This window comes from Leptonychotes weddellii, chromosome 14, assembly GCF_054177405.1.
Source record: "Leptonychotes weddellii isolate Sample4059 chromosome 14, ASM5417740v2, whole genome shotgun sequence".
Taxonomy (NCBI): domain Eukaryota; kingdom Metazoa; phylum Chordata; class Mammalia; order Carnivora; family Phocidae; genus Leptonychotes; species Leptonychotes weddellii.
The window spans coordinates 46,291,832-46,312,879 of record NC_138382.1 but is presented as its reverse complement, the minus strand read 5'-3'; the positions used below and the strand labels follow the sequence as shown (position 1 = coordinate 46,312,879).

Below are 21,048 nucleotides of genomic sequence, written 5' to 3'. Positions count from 1 at the left end.
GCAAACACGGAAGTACTTATAGCAGACAAGATCCGAGACCTAATGCATGAAAAACAAAAAACCACCACCTGCTTATTTTATTGAAATACAATGTCAGTAATAAAGGCTGATTTGGTTAGTTCATGCATTTCTATTTAACTTATTTCTCTGGAATGCTCTTTCCTGAGAGCTAATTGCTGAAGCCATGGAAATAACACTTTTACGTCTTTGATTTTAATTCTGTGTTCTGCTTGCATGGATTTTTAAGGGTCAGTTCTCATTTCACCAGGATTTTGGTAACTCTCAGTGCCTCTAACAGAAGTCAATGTGCGTCGAAGGTAGAAGACAAATCTTTACTTATTACCAAGGAAAGGGTTAAATGTCAGCACTGGATCTTGGGCAGCTGTGCATGAGTCTTGCAAGGAAGTGCCCAGTCTAGGGGGAGGTGGGACTGGGAGAGCAGTCCTCCTAGGAAGCTGCAAGGGGAGGTGCTCAGGCAGGTAGAGGATTCCAACTCCAGCAGTGTTATGGAGCAGTATGATGTAGACATGGTTCAGAACTTAGGCTCTGGAGTGAGCCAGAGCTGGATTAGTGTCCCAGCTCTGCCTTTTTCTAGCTTTATGATCCTTGGGCAAGTCACTTTATGAGCCTCAGTTTCTCCATCCCATGTAATAGGGGTTAAAAACTGTACCAACTTCATAGGAATGTCATATTAAATGAGTTAATGCATGTAATGCTCTTAGTAAGTGCCTGGTACAATACAGAGCTCGATAGATATGTTGATGATGGTGATGATGATGTGAACAGACAAGGATCTTTGTTTGAAGGATCTGCCAAACCAAGGAAGCAAATAGGCAGCAGGTACCTGGCAGAGAGGGTGACCATTATATCCCCAGGCTTAGGTGCCTAGGCAAGGTCCACCAGCATTCCAACAGATTGTTCCCATTATCTGAAGGACCAAAGTTCTCTGTCCTCTAGCCTATTGGGTGGGCTAGGGTTTTTCAGTATGTGCCAAACATGGAGTTCCCCCATGTGGTTATTTGTGGAAAGCTCAGTTTCCCCTAGCACAGTACTTCTCAATCCTGGCTGCATATTATAATCCCCCGGGGCTTTCATAATAAACTAATGCCTGGGCCCCACCTCTCAGACACTGCTATAATTATTCAGGGGTAAAATTCAGGCATTAGTATTTTAGAAGCTCACTGGTGGATTCTAATGTGCCGTCCTGCTTGGAAACTACTGGCCTAGCAGTTTAACAAGTAAACTAAGCATTGTTTTAAGCAAGGGAATCAGTAAACATCTAGTAGCAGTATAATTGCCAAACCCATAATTATTTAATAACCAGTAGGGATAACTGGTTCTTCTTCTGTTTGACCTGTTTCTAGCATTTGACACCATTGACTCCTCCCTTCTCTCTGAAGCCTTTTCCTCACCAGATTTCCCTACTCGCTCTTTCCTCTTCACCTCCTACTGCCCAGCAGGCTCCCTCTCAGTTTTTCAGCAGCATCCTTCACACACACTTTAAATGCTTAGAGTTTCCTGGGGTCTGCCCTTGGCATGCTTTTCACTTGTTCTAAACCCTCTCTGATTTAACTCCCACTCCCAGCTGCCACCACTACCTGTATGCAAGCGTTTTCTAGTCCTGGAGTTTTAGCTCTCCATCTGTCTTGAGGTCTGGGTGTGTAAGTTCCAGCCATTGACCTGGATGTTCTGGGCCACCTAGACTACAGCCGTATGCAGTCTTTCTATTTATCCCTAACTGCCTTATGGCAATTCCTCACTTTTAATGCTTTCTTTACATTCCTTCTTAATCTCGCTCCCAGAGGATCACCTTGCTCCACCATCCCTCCTTCCCAATTATAGGCTCTAAAGTGTGAAATTGACCAATGTCCCCCCATTTCCAACTATCACTAACCTTATCAAATAAAGGCTCATCTTTACCTTGTTTCTTCTTTTTTCAGAGGAAGAGCTGTACCATTTGTTTTTCCAAGGCCAACCTCTCTACTTAGGTTCTGGATCCCATCTTGCTGACTCTTTTCATTTAGACATTGAATCAATACTTATTATTTACTATGTGCTAGGCATTGTACTAGGCAGATAATACAGCAGTGCACAAGACAGACTGAGTCTCTGCTTGTGTGGAGCTCATAGTCTAGTGGAGGAAGATAGAAAAGATACAAAGCAACAGGTAGTTATATGATGTATCAGGTGGTGATAAATGCTAGAAGAAAAATAAAGCCATGTAGGGATTGAGTGAGTGACTGGGAATGCAGTTTTCTGTGGTGTGGTCAGAACCCTGAATGAAGTGAGGGGCATCTGGGGGTGGAGGGAATGGGAGGCACACAGGCAGGCACATGCTTGGAGGCGTCAGTGGAGTGGGACAGTTGGACAGAGAAGTAGAAGATAAAATAAAAAGTAAAAACAGGGGCAGGCTTATAGCCAGACAAACAATATAAACAATACCCTACTCTAGCAGGATTACATGTTATTTTTGTGTGAGGACTGAATTTTGTTCATTTTTGTGTCCCTGGTACTTCACCCAGTGCCCGGGACATGGTAGGTACTCTGTAAATATTGTTTGGAAGCCTGATTGCATTTTGTATTACTTAATTAACAATGAATACAAAAAATAACAATATAGTCATATCATGCTGTATTTATAAGTATTTAGCATATTACCAGGGTAGATTGTGAATATGTATCAAAAATGGACTATTGAGACAGAATTCCTGAGGGAAATACAAAAATATCACCCTATTTCTTTCACTGAAAAAAGACAAATTTGATTTTACCACTAGTATTAGACTCCAATAAATATTCATCCTTTATCCCTCTAGGGGGTCCCAAGCTTTCTGCAAGTGAAATGAGCACTAAATGTGCCTGGCAAATCACTCCGATTGTTTCTACCCTGTAGCCAGAATGGAGATCTTAGTTGGTTGCTTCTTCTAACAGCTTAAAGATTCAAATAATGTTAGATTTTTTAATCCCCCAAACTAGAGGAGTCAGGGTAAATTGTCCTTGTACCACCAAACTCCCCGTGAAGAAGGTAATAGCCTGCTCTTCCTAACACTCCCGCCCCCCCCATCTCAATGACCAAAGTGCTCAGTCAGTAAAACTCAGAGTGAAAGCGATTACAGGCGGAGCTTCCATTCCTCCAATTAACTCTCCTGGTATCTCTGTCCCTGATAGCACCCATGACCCCATCTCCACACTGGCTCCAGGGAAGCCTGGGTTAGGGAATGTGCTTGGCTTGGTATCAATCAATCATGGCCAGGCAAACAATACAAACAATATCCTACTCTAGGGGCGCCTGGGTGGCTCAGTTGGTTGAGCGTCTGCCTTCAGCTCGGGTCGTGATCCCCAGGGTCCTGGGATTGAGTCCTGCGTCCGGCTTCCTGCTCAGCGGGGAGCCTGCTTCTCCCTCTCCCTCTGCTGCTCCCCCTTGTGCTCTGTCTCTTTCTCTGTCTTTCTGTCAAATAAACAAATAGAATATTTAAACAAACAAACAAACAATACCCTACTCTATATATGGAACACAGAACAATCAAAAGTACGAGTGGTGACAAATGATGCTACAGACATGAAGATTGGGCCTTGTGTGTCCTTTTCCTTGAGGATAATTAACTGTTCTTTTTTTTTTTTTTTAAGATTTATTTATTTTAGAGAGAGAGCAAGCACGAGTGGGAGGGACAGAGGGAGAAGAGAGAATCTCAAGCAGACTCTGCGCTGCGCACAGAGCCCGATGTGAGGCTTGATCTCACGACCCTGAGATCCTGAGCCGAAACCAAGTCAGATGCTTAGCTGACTGTGCCACGCAGGTGCCCCAGATAACTAACTATTCTAATTCATAGCTGATAAAGGCATGTTACCAAAACAAGTTGCTGATGACCTAAGACAAGGCCAACCTTGCCAAACTCAGAGTAACCTGAGTGCATCTATCTTTTTCAGGTAAATTAACATAACTGGAGTTAGGATTTCAACTCAAAAGGCAGAGAGATCAGCAATCTACAGTATTATAAAATTTGTGCATGACTGTTAGTAGGTGGAGAGCAAATCCTATCTGCAAAAGAAGAAAATGCAGGCGTTTGAGTAAAGTGGCAGTGAGCTTAGCACTTAGGCATGCTGTTAATACAGTATGTTGCAGTGATTTGGTTAAGTCCCTCCACCCCCACCACTTTTCTTTTTTTAACTTAAATCAGTTTCTTAGAGCTAAAAGGCATCCAGTTTAGCAAAAACAGCAGGAAATTGCTTTAGAAAGATATACTTCTTCATCTTAGGAAGTGTGTTTTAAAATCTGAAGTAAATAGGCCATATAGTTCTTCCCTTCCATAGCAAAGGTCATCTTGCCTGGGAGCAAGTTTTGAAAGTTCAATGAAAAACCCCTAAATCGAACTTGTAAATTGTAAGGTTGAAACATTCTATTTATTTATTTGTCAGAGAGAGAGAGAGGGAGAGAGGGAACACAAGCAGGGGGAGGGGCAGAGGGAGAAGCAGGCTCCCCGCAGAGCAGGGAGCTCAATGCGGGGCTCCATGCGGCTGATCCCAGAACCCTGGGATCATGACCTGAGCCGAAGGCAGACGCTTAACGACTGAGCCACCCAGGCACCCAGGTTAAAACATTCTAAACATTTTGCTTAACAGGAGTTTGCTGCAGGCAGTCAAAGCAGTCAGTCCCTAACCGGGGGTCAAGGGGTCCTCCCTGTTTCACTGATGGAGAAAGAGAGCATAGAGTTTAGAAAAGCTTAGAGTCATGCCGTGTCACTGCTGAAGACACTCTCCTGGGTAGGGGATCGGAGGGGGAGGCAGAAAGCCTCTTTCCAGCAAAGAGTCTAGTATGAACTCAAAATAATTTATCTGAAGAGATGAAAGTGCCACTGACATTCAAGAAATAAAAGATCTAGAATGCATGCAGGAATCAGGATAACTGGCAAGCAAATGAACCTCAGCCTGGGACTTCTCTAAATGAGTCTTACACAGCCTTCCCAATCATTGTGAATCTCTTGTTATATAAACCCACTCACTTGATCGACAGAAACAGGGAGAGTCCAGATGTTAGGGGATGGTATTCCCATCAAACAAGCTGCCCTAGCTTTGATCAACACAGTCTGAAGCAACACAAAAAACAAAAACAAAAATTCCCCCCCAAACCAGACCAAAACAAAAAACCAACCAAACATATCATAAACAATGAAGAATATTTTCTAAAGCAATTAACTGGCCCATCACTTTCCAGTCTCCCTGGCTCAGAATTCTGAGAGCTTCAAAAAATTGTGCTGAATAAGGAGGTACCATTGCTTAATCAGGTCTTGCCAATTATTTTGCCTGATTTAACTTTTTTCTACCTCACTGCCCCTTTCCTGTGGCCACTGTGGGCTTCACTCCGCTTTCCAGCGTCAGCCTGCAGTACAGGGAGTGGCCAAGCTGCACTGGACAAGTGGATACACTTGTTCCTGAACAAGCTTCACACCACCTTCAGCAAAATTATAGGTCATTATGATGTCTACAAAGTAGAGACAGTCAGAGTTGCATGTGAGTAGTTGTTGATGATTGGACAGTCCCTGAGACATGGAACAATATCAAATGGCAGTGGAACAAAGCTAGGAATTAAGGAAGCAAATAATTTGTATAAAAATTCTAACTTTCCTAAGTCATAATCTCCTAGGAAGCAATAGTTAGTGGTCTCCATTATGCCTTTGACATTTTCCATAGTGGGCACCTAGAAAATGCCTATTGATTTGGCTTGAGAACCATTTTTATTCAATAATAATGGAAATAAACTGGTTTTATACTTTTTCTGGGGGGTCAGACTCTTGGGCATGACCTTTGAACCCCCATTTGTTCACATTGGTATTTTCCCTTTCCCCTTACCCAGTGAGAGAAGGAGGTGAATCTTGAAAGATGGTGTAGCAAACATGGAACAATAATTAGATAAAATGGTATGAACAATCATTATAATTTCTAATTTCAATTTTAATTGCATAAATTGAGACAGGAACAATGAAATGTTTCATTAGCCATCAGGCAAACTGAAAATAGATTTAAAATATTTATAATTAAAAAATATTTACAATTCATCTATTCAGTTTGTAATTGTTGAGAATCCAATCTGTGCAAGGCACTGTGTTAGCTCTGGAGGTTATAAGGGTGAACATGACATACAGGATTTCTACGTGCAGGAAATTTACAGTCTAGTGATATATAGAAAGACTGAGACCAGTAACCACGTTGAAGAGGGAATGAGACTTCTCCCATTTTACCTTCATTGGTCACGCAATTCACTGCATGCTTCATTGTGACTCACACAATTCCTTTTATTTCCACTCATTACTGAAAAATACTGCATTATGAAGTTAATGTTGATGAAACTATTGTGCTTGTACAATTCATTGTGTTTCTTTTCATTACTGGAAAACACTGCATTATAGAATTAAAGTTGCTATCATACATGACTATGTCATCATTTGCTTTGTATTTAATTTTTCTCTGATTGAGCTTCTCTTCCCTGTGCCTCTAATTCAGAATCAATGAACAAGTGTTTAGACCCAAACATACTCCCAGTAAAGGATGAGGATATTTAACAGATCTATTAATGGGTAAATATGGGACACTACATACTTAGTAAGCAGGGATGCTGATTTTCAATAATCTCTGTATTTAAAGGATTTTCCTTCATTCACCAAGGGTAAGCTCATTATATAGAAATGTGAGCGAGGTCATTATACTATCTCTGATGGCCACTACTGAAAAAAAAAAAGAAAACTGAAATAATCTTTTGGCTAAATTTGAAGTAGCTATTGCTTGGAGTTGATTAAAAAAAATGGAAGAAGTACTTGGGGTTCCAGGTTCTGCTTTATATGCTTTAGGAAAGTGGTGATTCATTTATGTTTTGGTCAAGGTCTGATGTGATGCTGAATCTTCATCCTATGCTATTGTCTGTTTTACTGTTGTTTCACAATTTGGTTACATGTCAGTGTGAAGCTGTATTCTTACTGTATGTTTCACCACAGCACCAGGCAGCAATGAAAGTCACAAAGTAGAATATAGAATATACATTTACATAAGGGTAGCTTAAAAATGTTAGTTTCTCTCCTATCTTTATTAATAAGGATTGACCAATTAGTTATTCAACCTTGAGTTTGGCCAAGGGAATTATTTGGAATGGGGGCTCAGGGCTAATCAATTCTGCATTATCTCACAGCATGTTAGAGCTGGAATACTAACAGTAAAACCATCATATATCTAATGCTTAGCCATATGCCAGGCATTGTGCTAAGGGCTTCACATGGATTATTTTATTACAGTAAATATCCTCATAACATCCCTATGACCTATGTATTACAATCCCCATTTCCCGGATGAGAATTGTTGAGGCTCAGTTGCTTGCCCAAGCTCACATAGCTAGCAAAAGCCAGGACCCAAATCTCTTTCATTCTAGAGCTCATGCTGCTGGCCATTCACTATGCTAATTCTCATGGCTGGCAGAGAACTTCCAGCTGAAGAACCAGAGGCCCAGGAAAATTAAGTGACTTAGCCAAGGTCCCCTTGTTAGTAGCATTTTGGGGCCACGACCCAGATCTCTTCATGTCCTTTCTGCTCATGGTGAAATAGAAGAATTGGGCTGTAGGGGCCACTACATCTTTTCCTTTATCAATGTGCTAAACTCTAAAGTCACCCTGTACTCTTCTTCTCTTATATTCAGTTGGCTAGCAAATACTGTTGACTCCTCTAACACAATGTCTTACATGAGGTAGAGCTCATTTGATAGAATGGTTATGAGTCAGGCTCTGCAGTCAGATTTGAGCTGGTTTTAAATCTTAGCTCTGCCACTTGCCTGCTGGGTGATTTGGGGCAAATTAATCTCTCTGTGCATCAGTTTTTTTTCATCTTGAAAATGGAAATAATAATGTTGTCTACCTTATAAGATGGTTTTTAGGATTAAAAGCATATGGAGAGAAGTCACACCCTGCCTCAGGGAGCACAAAAAGCTTGGTTCTTGTCCCTAAATTTTTCCTATTGAAAACAAAACATCTTTGTGTGTTTGCCAAAGGAATTTTGGTGAAACCAATAGTCGATTGGTATTGTTTTGTTCTGAAGCTTAGGCTTTTCTTTCAGCCTGTAAGTCCCTTGTTTTATGCCCTTCTAATTATGGATGTTTGGGTATTTTGTGAGTGTGTTTATTATTATTTTTAGAAGATTTTATTTATTTATTTGAGAGAAAGAAAGAGACTACAAGCAGTGTGGAGGGGCAGAGGAGAGGGAGAAGCAGACTTCCTGCTGGGCAGGGAGCCCAATTTGGGGCTCAATCCCAGGACCCTGGGATCACGACCTGAGCCAAAGGCAGATGCCTAACCAACTGAGCCACCCAGGTACCCCATGAGTGTGTTTTAAAGTGTGTGTGACCAAATGAAAATAAAGCAGGGACTATGAACATTAAAAAAACAAACAAAACTAGAACAATAACAAAAAGGCAAAAGAAAAAATGTGTATGGAGTACTTATGATGCCTGGTACAGCATATGCTCACAATAAATGTTATTATTCAGACAACCTTTCCCTTTCTTAGCCTCAGCCCTGGTCCAGACCATCATCTTCCTACATCCGAACAAGAAAGAGTCCCCTCAGGGGCACCTGGGTGGCTCAGTCAGCTAAGTGTCCAACTCTTGGTTTCAGCTCAGGTCACGATCTCAGGGTTGTGAGATTGAGCCCCGGGAGATCCAGCCCCACATGGGGCTCAGTGCTCAGAGGGGAGTCGGCTTGAAATTCTCTCCTTCCCCCTCTCCCCCTCTTCCACTCCTGCGCTCTTTCCCTCGTTCTCTCTCTCAAATAAACAAATGAAATCTTAAAAAAAAGAGTCCCCTCACTAGTCTCCTTGCCCCTGTCTTTTGCACTACTATGAGATGAAACTATACTTTATCATGTTCTCTTGTTTAAGAACTTAATGGCATACAGCATTATATCCAAACTCTCCAAGCTTGTGTGCAGTGCCCCCATAACTGAATTCTTTAGCCTTTGCCATGAGTTTCACCAACTATACAGTTTGGGGGCATAGTTCCCACAAGACTGTCCTCACTTCAGACACCAGCCACAAGTTTGGTGGTCCCAGGACCATCCTCTGGCTACATATTTGAGGGTCCCCATAATCACCCTCAGTTTTGATAATTTGCTAGGATGACTACAGACCTCAGGGCTGTTATACTTACTATTATAGTTTTATTACAGCAAAAAGATACGAATTAAAATCAGCCAAGGAAGAGACATATAGAGCAGAGTCCAGGAGGGGTCCAAATGCAGAATTCCCTGCATTCTCTCCCAGTGGAGTCATGGACGTTACCTCCTCCGTATGTGATAATACATGCAAAGTATTGCCAGCCAGAGAAGCTCACTTGAGCCTTTGGTGTCCAGAGTTTTTACTAGGGCTTGATCACATGCTGCCTGTGTGTTTGACCTTTAGTCTCCAACTACTCCCAGAGGTCAGGCTAATACCTTTAGTCATCGTTTCCTCTGGAGGTCATTGCATGCCCTGAGGGCCCATCACAAATCACATTGTTAGGGATTGTCAGTGGCCAAAGCTTGCAAACAACAAAGACCTACCTATTAGGCAAGATATTCCAAAGGCCTAGAGGTCAACTCCTAGTAGCTGAGGGCAAAGGCCAGACCTCTCTTTGGGTAAGGTTAATTCATCACTGCACAGTATTATTTTCCATTGCTCTTCTGTAGAATACTGTTGGCCAAACAAGGTAATACCCAAACCATCCCACACTTTCCTGAAGTTCTTTTACCTGTAATAGTTCTTCCTTTACTTCCAGTATGCTTAAGTGTTACGCTTTTTATGAGGCTCAGCTGAAGTCTCACTTGCCCCCTGAAACTTTGTTTGCCTCAAGGTTTCCTAATTACCCACTTGTCTAACTAGTCGGTTGTTTGCTATGTTTGGCCCTGTAGTGTGGCTTATATTTATAGACTTCCCTGAACCTTATATCTCTCTCTAGCCCAAGTGTCTACCACAGAGTAATTGCTTATTAGTAATGACGATAATTTTCCTAGTGTCTAAGGCATTCAATGAAAATTAGGTACCATTATTAGCTGTTCCTTACTGTTTCTGAGTACTTGGGCTCTAATTTAGATAAGTTGCTCCCTAAGTGAGTTATTAGACCCTAGATAATCATTCGAATTGAGCATCAGAATGTTTGCAAGTGAAAAAACAAGTGGTAGATTGACACTGGCGGACCTTAATGTTTCCCCCAAAACAAAATGACCAGAAATGTTTCCTGGAAACAAGAACTTTGTGCTAGAATGGTTTGGCAGTTATTTTTACTGTTGTTTAGTCCTTATGACGCCTGGTTGGTAAGGACCTAGAAGAGATGGACAAACCCCATTCAGAGAGCCCTTTTGAAAAATAATTGATGTTTTAAATGCCAATGCTTTAATTTAAATTAAATTAATTCTAAATTAATTAATTAATCAATTAATCCCCAAATCCCAGGATTTTGCACTTAGTTAGGCAGTATTACTGTCTGCTGTGTAGACAGATGAAGTTTTTTTTTTTTTTGCTGCTGGGTAGACAAATTCCCTCAACCCCACCAAAACAAAAAAGGCTTTACCAAAATGTCTGAGTTACTGGCTTTATTCAGATATGGACTCAATGTGTTTTTTGTTTAGACCATGCCTCGATTGTCATGACAACCATATGTGTGTGTGTGTGTGTGTGTGTCTGCTGAATGGTATCTGGAAGCAGCACCTTTAGCATCCAGGCAGAAATAAAGTGGGTATGCTGAGCAGAGAGTGTCTCCCTACCCATTCAATCAACAATGTTAGAAAAGGTTAAAAACATCGTTTAGCATCACCTCTTAAATTAAAATTCCAAACAATCAGATATTCTCTCCAGCAGAGCAGAGCAGTCATACATTAAAGGTCAATGTCTAAGTGTCTAAGTTCTCATTCTTTATTATATCGATGCCCATTACAATTCCACCATGTTCTGATCCTGCTGACCCTTCTTTATCAACCTTCTCTCCTCCAGCTTCTCCATCCTCATCTCTTGGAGGAATTGCTAACGCCGTGGATCACCACTCTGGGGAACCACTTACAGATTATACCATTTAAAGCTTTTGAGATTTTGTCACATTTCTCTAAAGAAGGTTAGCTTTTTCTTTTCTTTTTTTTAATATTTTATTTATTTATTTGAGAGAGAGAATGAGATAGAGAGAGAGAGCATGAGATGGGGGAGGGTCAGAGGGAGGAGCAGACTCCCTGCTGAGCAGGGAGCCGGATGCGGGACTCGATCTAGGGACTGCAGGATCATGACCTGAGCCGAAGGCAGTCGCTTAACCAACTGAGCCACCCAGGCGCCCCAAGAAGGTTAGCTTTTTCAAGAGAGGTCATTCATCTTTGATCCAGGAAATCCACTTTGTTCACATTGAACCTAGGACTTGATCTTTATGTATTTTCTATATCTTTGGAAGCTCCACTGACTCTTCCAAGCTACTGGGCTGCTATTCCATAAGTACCCTTCTGACTGTATAAATGGTCTTGTGGAAGTTGAAGAATTAACATTTGATGTATTATTTCATTTTTTCTTGTGGCCCTCAGTAACTTTGGCCCAGAGCTCCTATTCTTGGTATGAAAGGCAGATATAAGAAATTGACTCAAACATGGCTGGTTGACCGACACTGTTTCTCTTGTTTGCCATGAAACCGCATATGAGAGGACAAGGCTATTTCAGAAAGACAAAGAAAACAATGCTACCTGAACATAAGGAGGGTTAAACATCAGCTGCCAAGAGGCAATCTATTCACATTATGGACCAGAAATATTTATTGGATCAGTTTATGTCCAGACTACCCAAGCTTGGTGACTTTTGCTCTTAAGAACCCATTCCTGGGAGTTTTTCTGGACCCTGTGTCCTACATGAACTTTCCAAGCTGTGAGGGGGAAGGTCCAGGTAAAGGTTTGGAATGGCAAGCCTCTAGTAGCAGCCTTAAAAACTTAGTCTGCTTTAGGGCGCCTGGGTGGCTCAGTTGGTTAAGCGACTGCCTTCAGCTCAGGTCATGATCCTGGAGTCCTGGGATCGAGTCCCACATCGGGCTCCCTGCTCAGCAGGGAGTTTGCTTCTCCCTCTGACCCTCTTCCCTCTCGTGCTATCTCTCATTGTCTCTCACTCAAATAAATAAATAAAATCTTTAAAAAAAAAACTTAGTCTGCTTTAGTTAACTAAAGTTTGTCATTAATCTGTGTGTTTTCAGAGATGGTGTTATCTGGGGTACCTAAGCCCAATGGGCTCCTCCACACTGGGGAAGTAGTAAGCATGGCCCTGGATCTGGCTGCTGTGTGTAAGACCTTTGAGATTCCACACAAGCCCAACGTCCAGCTGAAAATCTGTGCTGGGATCCACTCAGGTAAGGCAAGATAGGATGTGTGAAGACCCTACCCAGCACTTTTTCCCATACCCCATTATGTATCAGTTTTCAGGGGAGACAATGTGACCCCATCTATGCAGGCAAAAAAAAAAGAGTGAATATTTAAATTCCATGATTGTAATGTTAACATTCTGCCAAATATTTCCCTTGGAAATGAAAGCAAGGGAAGAAGATGAATATTAATAAGCACTATTTATTATGTGCCAGGTATAATGCCAGGCAGTCATACGTATGATCTCATTTGACTCAAGATTGAAAGATTATTATTTGCTTTTTACTTCTTTTAATTGAGGTAAACATACATATAGTAAAGTACGCTAATGTTAATTGCATAGTTTGATGAATTTTTATTTATGAATACATTCATGAGACCAGCTCCCAGATGAAGATAGAGAACAGTTGAAGCACCCTAAGACTCGATCATATCCTTCTCCCACCTCTCCCTTCCTGGACCTGTCAATACCACTGCTAGAGGTAACCACTCATCTGACTTTTATCTCCCTAGATTAGTTTTGACTGTATTTGAATTTATGTATTCTTTTGTTCCAAATGCACGTATTCCCTTCCCCTATGTGTTGATGCATGTAGCTGTTAAAGATTATTTTTTAAAGAAAATCAAACACCCTTAAGGCTGCAGGGAAGCATTTTGCATCATCATAGTGATTTGATTGATCTTGTCTGCTGGGGAAATCAACCAGATGTACTGCTTAGAAGAAGCCAAATAGCTCTTGCACATTTACATGTTAGTATATCAGAAGACATAGTACACAAAAAGACAACTGAGTATTGCACGTAGAGAGAAGTTACGTAAATCTTGGTCATTCAAACTGTAATTATATTCATTTATTCTGGGTTCCAGTTATTTAGAGAGGTGATTCTTCCCAAACCCTAATTTGCAAATGGGAATTAATGCATTTGGGACAAAATTTAAAGGATACAACACAAAGGCTTGTAGGCAAATGTTAACAACAGAGTTATTTACAATAACCCCGAACTGGAAACAACCCAAATATGCATCAACTGGTGAATGGATAAATGAATTGTGATATATCCATACTACGGATTATTACTCAACAATAAAAAGGAATGAAATATTAGTACATGCAATAACATGGATGAATTTTAAAAAATACTAAGCATAAAGGTCAAATGCTACATACTGTATGGTTTCATTTGTATGACATTCTAGAAAACACAAAACAATCATGACAGAGAGCAGATGAGTGGTTGCCTAGGGCCCTGGTGGAGGAGGGGATTGACTGTGAAGAAGCAAAAGGATATTCTTAGGGGGCTATAACGGTTGTATATCTTGCTTTAGTGGTTATGTGATTACATTATTATATACATTACCTAAATTCATTAATTGTGTACTTGAAAATGGGTAAATTTTAGTGTATATCAATCATACCTCAGTAAAGCTGTAAAAATTTCTAAGCATGCAAAATGGTATAAACAATGAAAAGTAATTCTCCCTCCCACACCTTTTAGCCTCTTTGTCCCCTAGTCTGTGTATCCCCACCTCCCCAACCCTGTTTACCTTTTGTAGTAGTTCTTTAGATTTACATAATGGGCTCCTGAATAGTTTGAAAATTAGGCTAAGAATACCAGAATTCAGATGTCAAATTTTGATAACTGACATCATAACAGGTTCCCAATATTATTTGACCATATGCTCAGAAGAGTTCAGTCTCTTTCTTGGTGTCCCTTACTGAATGCTTGCTATGGGCAAGCCACTTTTTGCAAGGCTTCTCACTCCATTGTCAGCACAACCCCCTGAAATGTGGATTAATAGCCATGTTTGATAAATGAGGAAACTGAAGCCTAGACACATTAGGTAAAAAGGTTACCAGCTAGTAAATGCACAAGGTTACCTGGCCATTAAGGGGCAGAGCTGGGGTCCAAGTCCAAATCTGTCCTGGGCAAACACAAAGTTCACGATCCATAATGCATGGAGCTATGCTGTTGTCTTGATTTGGAAGGGATGGATGGAGGGAGGAACCGCTGGGTCAAAAGAGCAGCCTGTGTGACCTCCTTTCTAAATCCTGGTAGTTGTTTCAGCCCCAAACTTAGAACAACTTGCCTCTTCTACCCATACTCCACCCCCCATTCAGAGTCTTTGATTGGTACTAGTTCTCAAAACAGAAATATTCTAGTTTTGTCTTATTGTATGAAATTCCTTGGGGCCTCAGCTGTTTTCATCTTTGTTTCATTTTCAATGAAAATTCTATGGCAAGAAATAAAGGTCTTACTTGTATGTGAAATGCCTTTTTTCAGTCTACATTAAAACTTCATCAAATTTGTTTTCCCTACTCTCTCTGCAGCAGGAATAGGGGAAAGCTCAATAATGAAAAAGCCCTTCTGTTCCAAGGAGCACCTTCTCCTTAAAATGGTACCCTCAAGGGATGTGGGCAGGCAGACACACTTACATTGGCCAAAGATCAGCTGCAAGAGTTTTAGCAAAACAAATCTTCTGAGCCCTACGGGTCATACCTGCTCTATTGCTTTAGTCTCTCTTCCATTGAGTCTGGCAAAGACAAGGTCAGATATTGGCACAATATTGGAAATGACTTCAATTTGTAAAGAAAAAAGAAGGAATACAATGAGACTGCCATTGCCAAAAACATTCCAATGCTCTTTTAAATTCTCTGGTGTTGTGCTGAACTGTTCTCCCCTGCCCTCTTCAGTCAGTGGTCTGGCCTCACTCCGAAAGCAGTGAGCTACAATACAATGTCAACTCCAGGAAATTCGTGCCACAATTTCTATAGCTAGTTGAGCATCCATTCCGAATGTGCTTTTGTTCATCAGTGGGTGTGTGGGACGAGCAGACAGCTGGAATATTTTCCAAATGCAGACTTAAATCTGTACTGTCAAAGAGTGCCAGCAGCCTCGTATTGTTGAGATTAAGGGTCCGCCAGCCTCCCCAGCTTACACGCTCCATGAGCAGGGACAGTGTTGCAGTTGCTGTTGTATCCCTGCATGTAGAAGGTGCCTTAGCTCTCTGCCCTGCACGTAGAAGGTGCCCCCAAAAAGAGCAGAGCTGAAAGAGATGACAGAGCCATCTAACCCAACTTGCCAGAGTGGAAGAGTCCTCCTCTATGGGCTGGGCAGGAAAGGAAGGAGGCCGGGTGAGGCTAGGACAACCTGGGGAGTGCTTGCCCCTTTTCAATGTGGCAGCAACCACTTAGGTCATCTGATGGATGCCATGTGGTCCTAGCATTTCCAGATTTCAAGTTTTCAAAAGAATTCCAGAGTCTAGATTTTTATGTGAAATTTCTTGAATTTTGTTATACTATTTAGGCAAAATATTTGTCTGCCAGCTGGATTGGACTTACAGGTTGCCAGTTTGGACTCCTTTTCTAAGCATTTAAAGGATCTAAAGATTTATTTTGGTTAAAAACCAAAAGCTTATTTCATAGAATAACCTAAGATAAGTTTTAATCACATTTCCCTCAAGTGGTAGTGTTTGACTAGAATTGGGACTTGGTACTAGGAACTCACATACTGGTGTGGCCCCATTTATTTAACCTACACATTTTCCTTAGTGCTCCACACCCCTTTCCTTCTCTTCCCTTTCCTCCTTACTGGGACAATGAACTCTGGCTTGCTCTGAGACCCTTAGGGTTTAGTTCCTACCCCAGTGACTGGAAGCCTGGAGTCCATCACAGGCATAGCTTGGCCCACATTATGTTTTTTCCTGCTCCCTTGGCCTCCCCTCTCTGATGGATCCTCCTTACCAGCATTTAAACATGCTCATGTCTCTCTACATCTAAAACAAAGTAGAACAACCCTCCGTCAACCCCACATTCCTACCCAGCTATGGTCCAAATTCTTTACATCTTCCATTGTCAATCTTCTTGAAGGATTGTGTATACCTGCTACCTCCACATCCTTCCTCTGCTGGCCCCTGCAATTTGACATTCATCCCTGTCACACCTCTGATACGAATTTTGCCAAAGTCATCAGGGATTGCCAATGATACTTCCTAGTCCTCCTGGTCTTGATCTTTCAGTAGCATCGACTTTGCTGATTGATTCTTCCTTCCTCATTTACCTGGTTTTCCTTTGACTTCCCTGATTGCTCTTTCTCAGGCTCCCCTAGGTGCTTCTTCTTTTGGATGCTTAATATTGATGACTCTTAGAGTTCTACTCTAATCCTCCTTCTCTTCTAACTCTACATACCTCCATGGATGATCTCAACCACTCCCACGGCTTATGCTGTGACCTATATGCTAGAGGCTCTGATGGTTTTATCACTAGCTCAGATTTCTCTCCTGAACTCCAGGGGGATTATCCCACTCTCTCAGGCACCTGCACCCCAACATGTCCAATACTAAATCCCATACTCTTTCTCTTTCAGCTCTTCTTCCTCTGGTTTTCAGAGAATGGCACCCTTATCTACCTGGTGCCCCAAGTCAGAGACTTGAAAATCATTCTTGACCTCTCCTTCTCCTTCACATCCCTCTCTTATCTGTCACCAGCTCCTGTGGCTCTATCTCCCAACTATCTTTCAGATCTGTCCCCTTTTCCCTATCCTGATAAGACTCAGGGGCAGGTCACTATCATCTCTTGCCCAGATTATAGTAACAACCTCCAAGTAGGATCCCCTGCCTCTGGTTTGTCTATCCCTCCCCACACTCCTTTATTCACACTCTAAGTAGGCTGACCTTTATTTTCTGTTTTTTAATTATTTTCTTTTTAATTATATAAACTTTGTATCAGAGCGATCTTTTCAAAATCAAATCTCACTCTTCTATTTAAAACCCTGTGCTGGCTCTCCTAACATGGCTTACAAGGCCTCTAATGGCCTAGCTGGGGACTAGCCCTGCCCCCACTCCAACTCGTGCCATGTCCACCCATATTAATCTCCTCTTAGTTTCTGCTTTCTTATTACTCCAGGCCATTGCTCCTCTTCCTCTGTTCAACACACTCCCAGCCCTCACTTTACCTGGCTGGCTTCTACTCATCCTCTAGACTAGGAGAGTTCTCTGATGTGAGGTGTCCTCCCTGACCTTCCTTGTCACATTGCTCTCTCCACATGGCACATCCTCACAGTGTTGTAATAGCTGTTTAGTTGTCCATTTTCCTCCAAGATTACAAGCTTCAAGGAAGGGAGAGCCATGTCTTTGTTCATTTTCTAAAATCTTCTTTCTACAATAGATGCTTGGCCCATCATAGAGTAGAATAGGTGTTTGATGTGTGTGTGTGTGTGTGTGTGTGCATTAACAAATGAATTCCCAAGAACTCTTGAGGGATATTCTCAGATAAATGTTCAGTGGTGTATGGGAGCTAGCTTGTATCGATTCCTGAAAACCAAATGTACTTTTGGTGAAGCCACATTGGTAGCTTGAAGTCAATCTGGTGGATGTATTTATACCATGGAAATTGGTAACCATTACAAATCAGGGCTCTACTCTCCTCCTTACCCTTTCCCTAATGGGCTTACTGACACACTGCTATATATATATATATATTGCTTTAGAGAACTATCTAGAGAAGCTAGAGCCCCTCAGCAATGTCTTGGAAGTGATTCATTATCCTAAGCATACAATTTGAGAACCTAATAATAATAATAATAACAACAACAACTACCATTTAATGAGCTCTATAGTACTATGTGCCAAACCCTGTGCTTAATGCTTTACATAGTCAATCTTGTTTAATCTTTGTAACAAAGCAGGCAAAGTAGATATTATTAGCCACTGTACAGAAGAGGACACTGAAAGTGAGATTCATCCACTCAGCTGGCAAGTAGAGATGGAGTTGGATGTCAGAGCTGACCACTGAGCCAGTGATCTTAACTCCACTCTGCTCAGCCTTTCCCAGCTGGTGTGTGGAGCTTCAATTCCTACTTCTCACCCTCATTTCTCCAAAGCTATCCCTGGGTTTTTGGCTGAATCTCACAGCTAATCCTCTAGCTGACTGGAAAAAACAACCACCACCCATGGGTAATCATCTTGCATTAGGCCAACTGAGATCTTGACAGGCATTTCATCCAAGATTGAGAAATAACCAGGGTTGTAAGAACTGGGTGTCAGCAACAGTGATATTTTGAATCGAGGAAGTGATTTTAGTTTCTTGATGACATAATGGTGGAAATTGTTCTTAAATAGAATTTTTCCACCTGCTGGGATAATATGGTCAGTAACTGTACTCAGGGTTTAAGTGTTTTAGGGAAGGTGCCAGGCAACCATCAACATATGACCTGAAGCCATCTCCCCAGCATCCCTTCACAATACTCTAATATTTGGTGGTTGTAGAGTGTTTTTTATGTGGAATCTAGATAATGTCCATAAACAAAAGCCTGTCTATTTGCAAGGCTCCCTGAAGAGGGCAATGGGCAAACTGGTTGCTGCCAGTGCTGCTCTGTATTCACAGCACAGACCTTGTCATTGCTTGAAACTGCTCCTTTTTTGAAATCCCATTAGCATCCATGTGCTTGCATCCCTCCTCTCTCCCCTCGATAAATCTGTTTGTTCTTCAGCTGCATTAAGGCTCCTGTTTAACTGTTCCAGTCTAACTAGCTTTCCTGGCTTACTTTCTGACACAGCCTTGGATTCGTGGTTAATCTCTGTAATGGTTTCTTATTGAAAATTCTCAACTACCTGGATTTTCCTCTGCACTTGCTCTACAGTTCATGTCTCTGTTAGTCTAACAGTCCCCAATCTCTTTGGCACAGTGGAGACTCTTACATAATCTTGCCCAATGACGGTGGCTCCCCTGAAAGAGCTGGTTTCCAGCATCTTCTGAGGCGTCCAGTGCTACCCTCTAGGTCTTTTATTTTCCCAGGTGTCTTCCTTTCCAAATTCCCTTTGTTGGCTACTTCTGACCTCCCATCTCTCCTTTGAGCCCCATCCCATGCCCTTTAATCACTGCAGGTGGGACTAGGGTCTTTCCGTTTTCAGAGACAATAGAAGTCCTTAGGTGTGAACTCTCCCTTTCACCTTTAAACTTGTCTATAAAAGTATTTCTTTCCTTCTTTCCTGTTTTAAAAAAGAGCTGACCTTTTACCCTTATAAAGCTGATTCCTTCCCCTGCCCCACTTAGTTTTCTTAATTGTTTAAAAATGTAAATGTGATGATGTCATTTCTCTGTCTGACCAGACATCCTGATTTCCTGGTCAACAGTATTTTTTAAAAGTCACCCAGGTGATTTGCTTACCTTTTTTGTGGCACCTCATTCTGTTCTCCCCCGTGCTCTCCACCTTGACCCCTATCCTGCAATCTTCACAAGTCTGCCTCTTTCCCATACTTCAGTTTCAGTTTAAATGTCACTATCTGTGGGACGTTGTTTTCTGTCCCAGCACCCCATTCGCTCCCCTCATCACACATACTGTGGTTTATGTTGTTGGTCTGTTTCCTTGTTTTCGACCTGTCTCTGTACTGCTAGACTGGAAGCTTCCTGGGGTGAGAGCCCCATCTCTGTAGTTCACCACTGAGTCCCTAATGCCAAGCAGATTCTGACATGTAAGCATTCACCAAGGACTTGAGGAATTAATAATAGATAAGGAATTGCTTCTGATCTTGCCTTCTTCCTATGGGAACGTGTGCCATTGATTTTCTTTTCTTTCTAGGATCTTCAGGTTTTCTTCACTAATTCATTTTCTCAGTATAAAAACATACTCAAAACTTTCCCATATAAAATCAAGCATGTATAGGAAACTTCTCTTGGTGCCCCTCTTAACTTTAGTCTTGCCTTTTTTCTTCTATGAAGGGAAGAAATTTAGCCTGAGGTTAGAAAGTTGGGGTCTGAAATCAGATTACCTGATCAACAGACATCAAATCCTGATGTTGTTACCACTAGATTTGAGTTTTTAGGCAAGTTCCTTCACTTCCTTGTGCCTCATTTTCCTTATCCATCAAATGGAGATAGTAATAGTACTTTCCTCAAGGAGTTGCTATAAGGATTAAGTGAGGTACTGTATATAAATGATGCCTGGGTTCTAGTAAGCACTCTATAAATATTAACCATTATTATTACAACACTGGATTCCTTAGAGACATCTGCATTGACTCTTTCTACCATCTCCAACTTTCTGGAACCCTCAACCCATTTAAATTATTCTTTGTCCTGCAGCACTGTCCAATTCTCACTTCACTTCATCTGGTTGAGGCTTGTGACTATTTAACGTTGCCACCATCTTTCGCCTTTCCCGGCTTACAACTCACATTTCCTTATTCCCACTTTTCTGGCTGCCCCTTCCCCAGGTCTTCTTCACTTGTTCCTTCTCCTCTATTAGCTCTAGAGCTTTGTCCTCAATCTTCTTGTCTTTTCACTTTTTCCATTGTCTGTGGGCAGCTTCATTCACTTCCATAGTTTACAAACAACTCTTTGCTGATGAAAGCTTTCACATCATGATCTTTACCCCCAACCTCTCTCCTGAGCTACAGACCAATATTGATAAGTGTCCTTGAGTTGACTCCATTTGAATGTCCTACATGGACATCAGATTCCACATATCTAAACCAAACACCTTAACTTCTTAGCACCATCTCCTTCAATTTCTATCTCAGTTGATTACATACTTCCTATAAGATGTTTGCTATCTGAATCATAGAGCAAATCCTCTGAGTGCTCAACAAATGGCTGGCTGCCTTCCTTCTTTCCTTCCAACCTCCCACCTTCCCTCCCTCCCCCTGCCCTGTGTCTTTCTTTCTTTCT

At 41.6% G+C, this 21,048-nt stretch overlaps 1 protein-coding gene across 1 annotated transcript in view; it reads left to right on the top strand.

The window, feature by feature from the left end:
• LOC145717041 (uncharacterized) overlaps nt 1–21,048 on the top strand; it is a 199,117-nt gene that overhangs the window by 6,340 nt on the left and 171,729 nt on the right. The window contains exons 5-6 of the mRNA XM_081803068.1: nt 10,996–11,113; nt 12,218–12,370. Coding sequence (XP_081659194.1) covers nt 12,220–12,370 — 151 coding nt within the window. The 5' untranslated portion in view covers nt 10,996–11,113; nt 12,218–12,219. The remainder of the gene's footprint in view (nt 1–10,995; nt 11,114–12,217; nt 12,371–21,048) is intronic.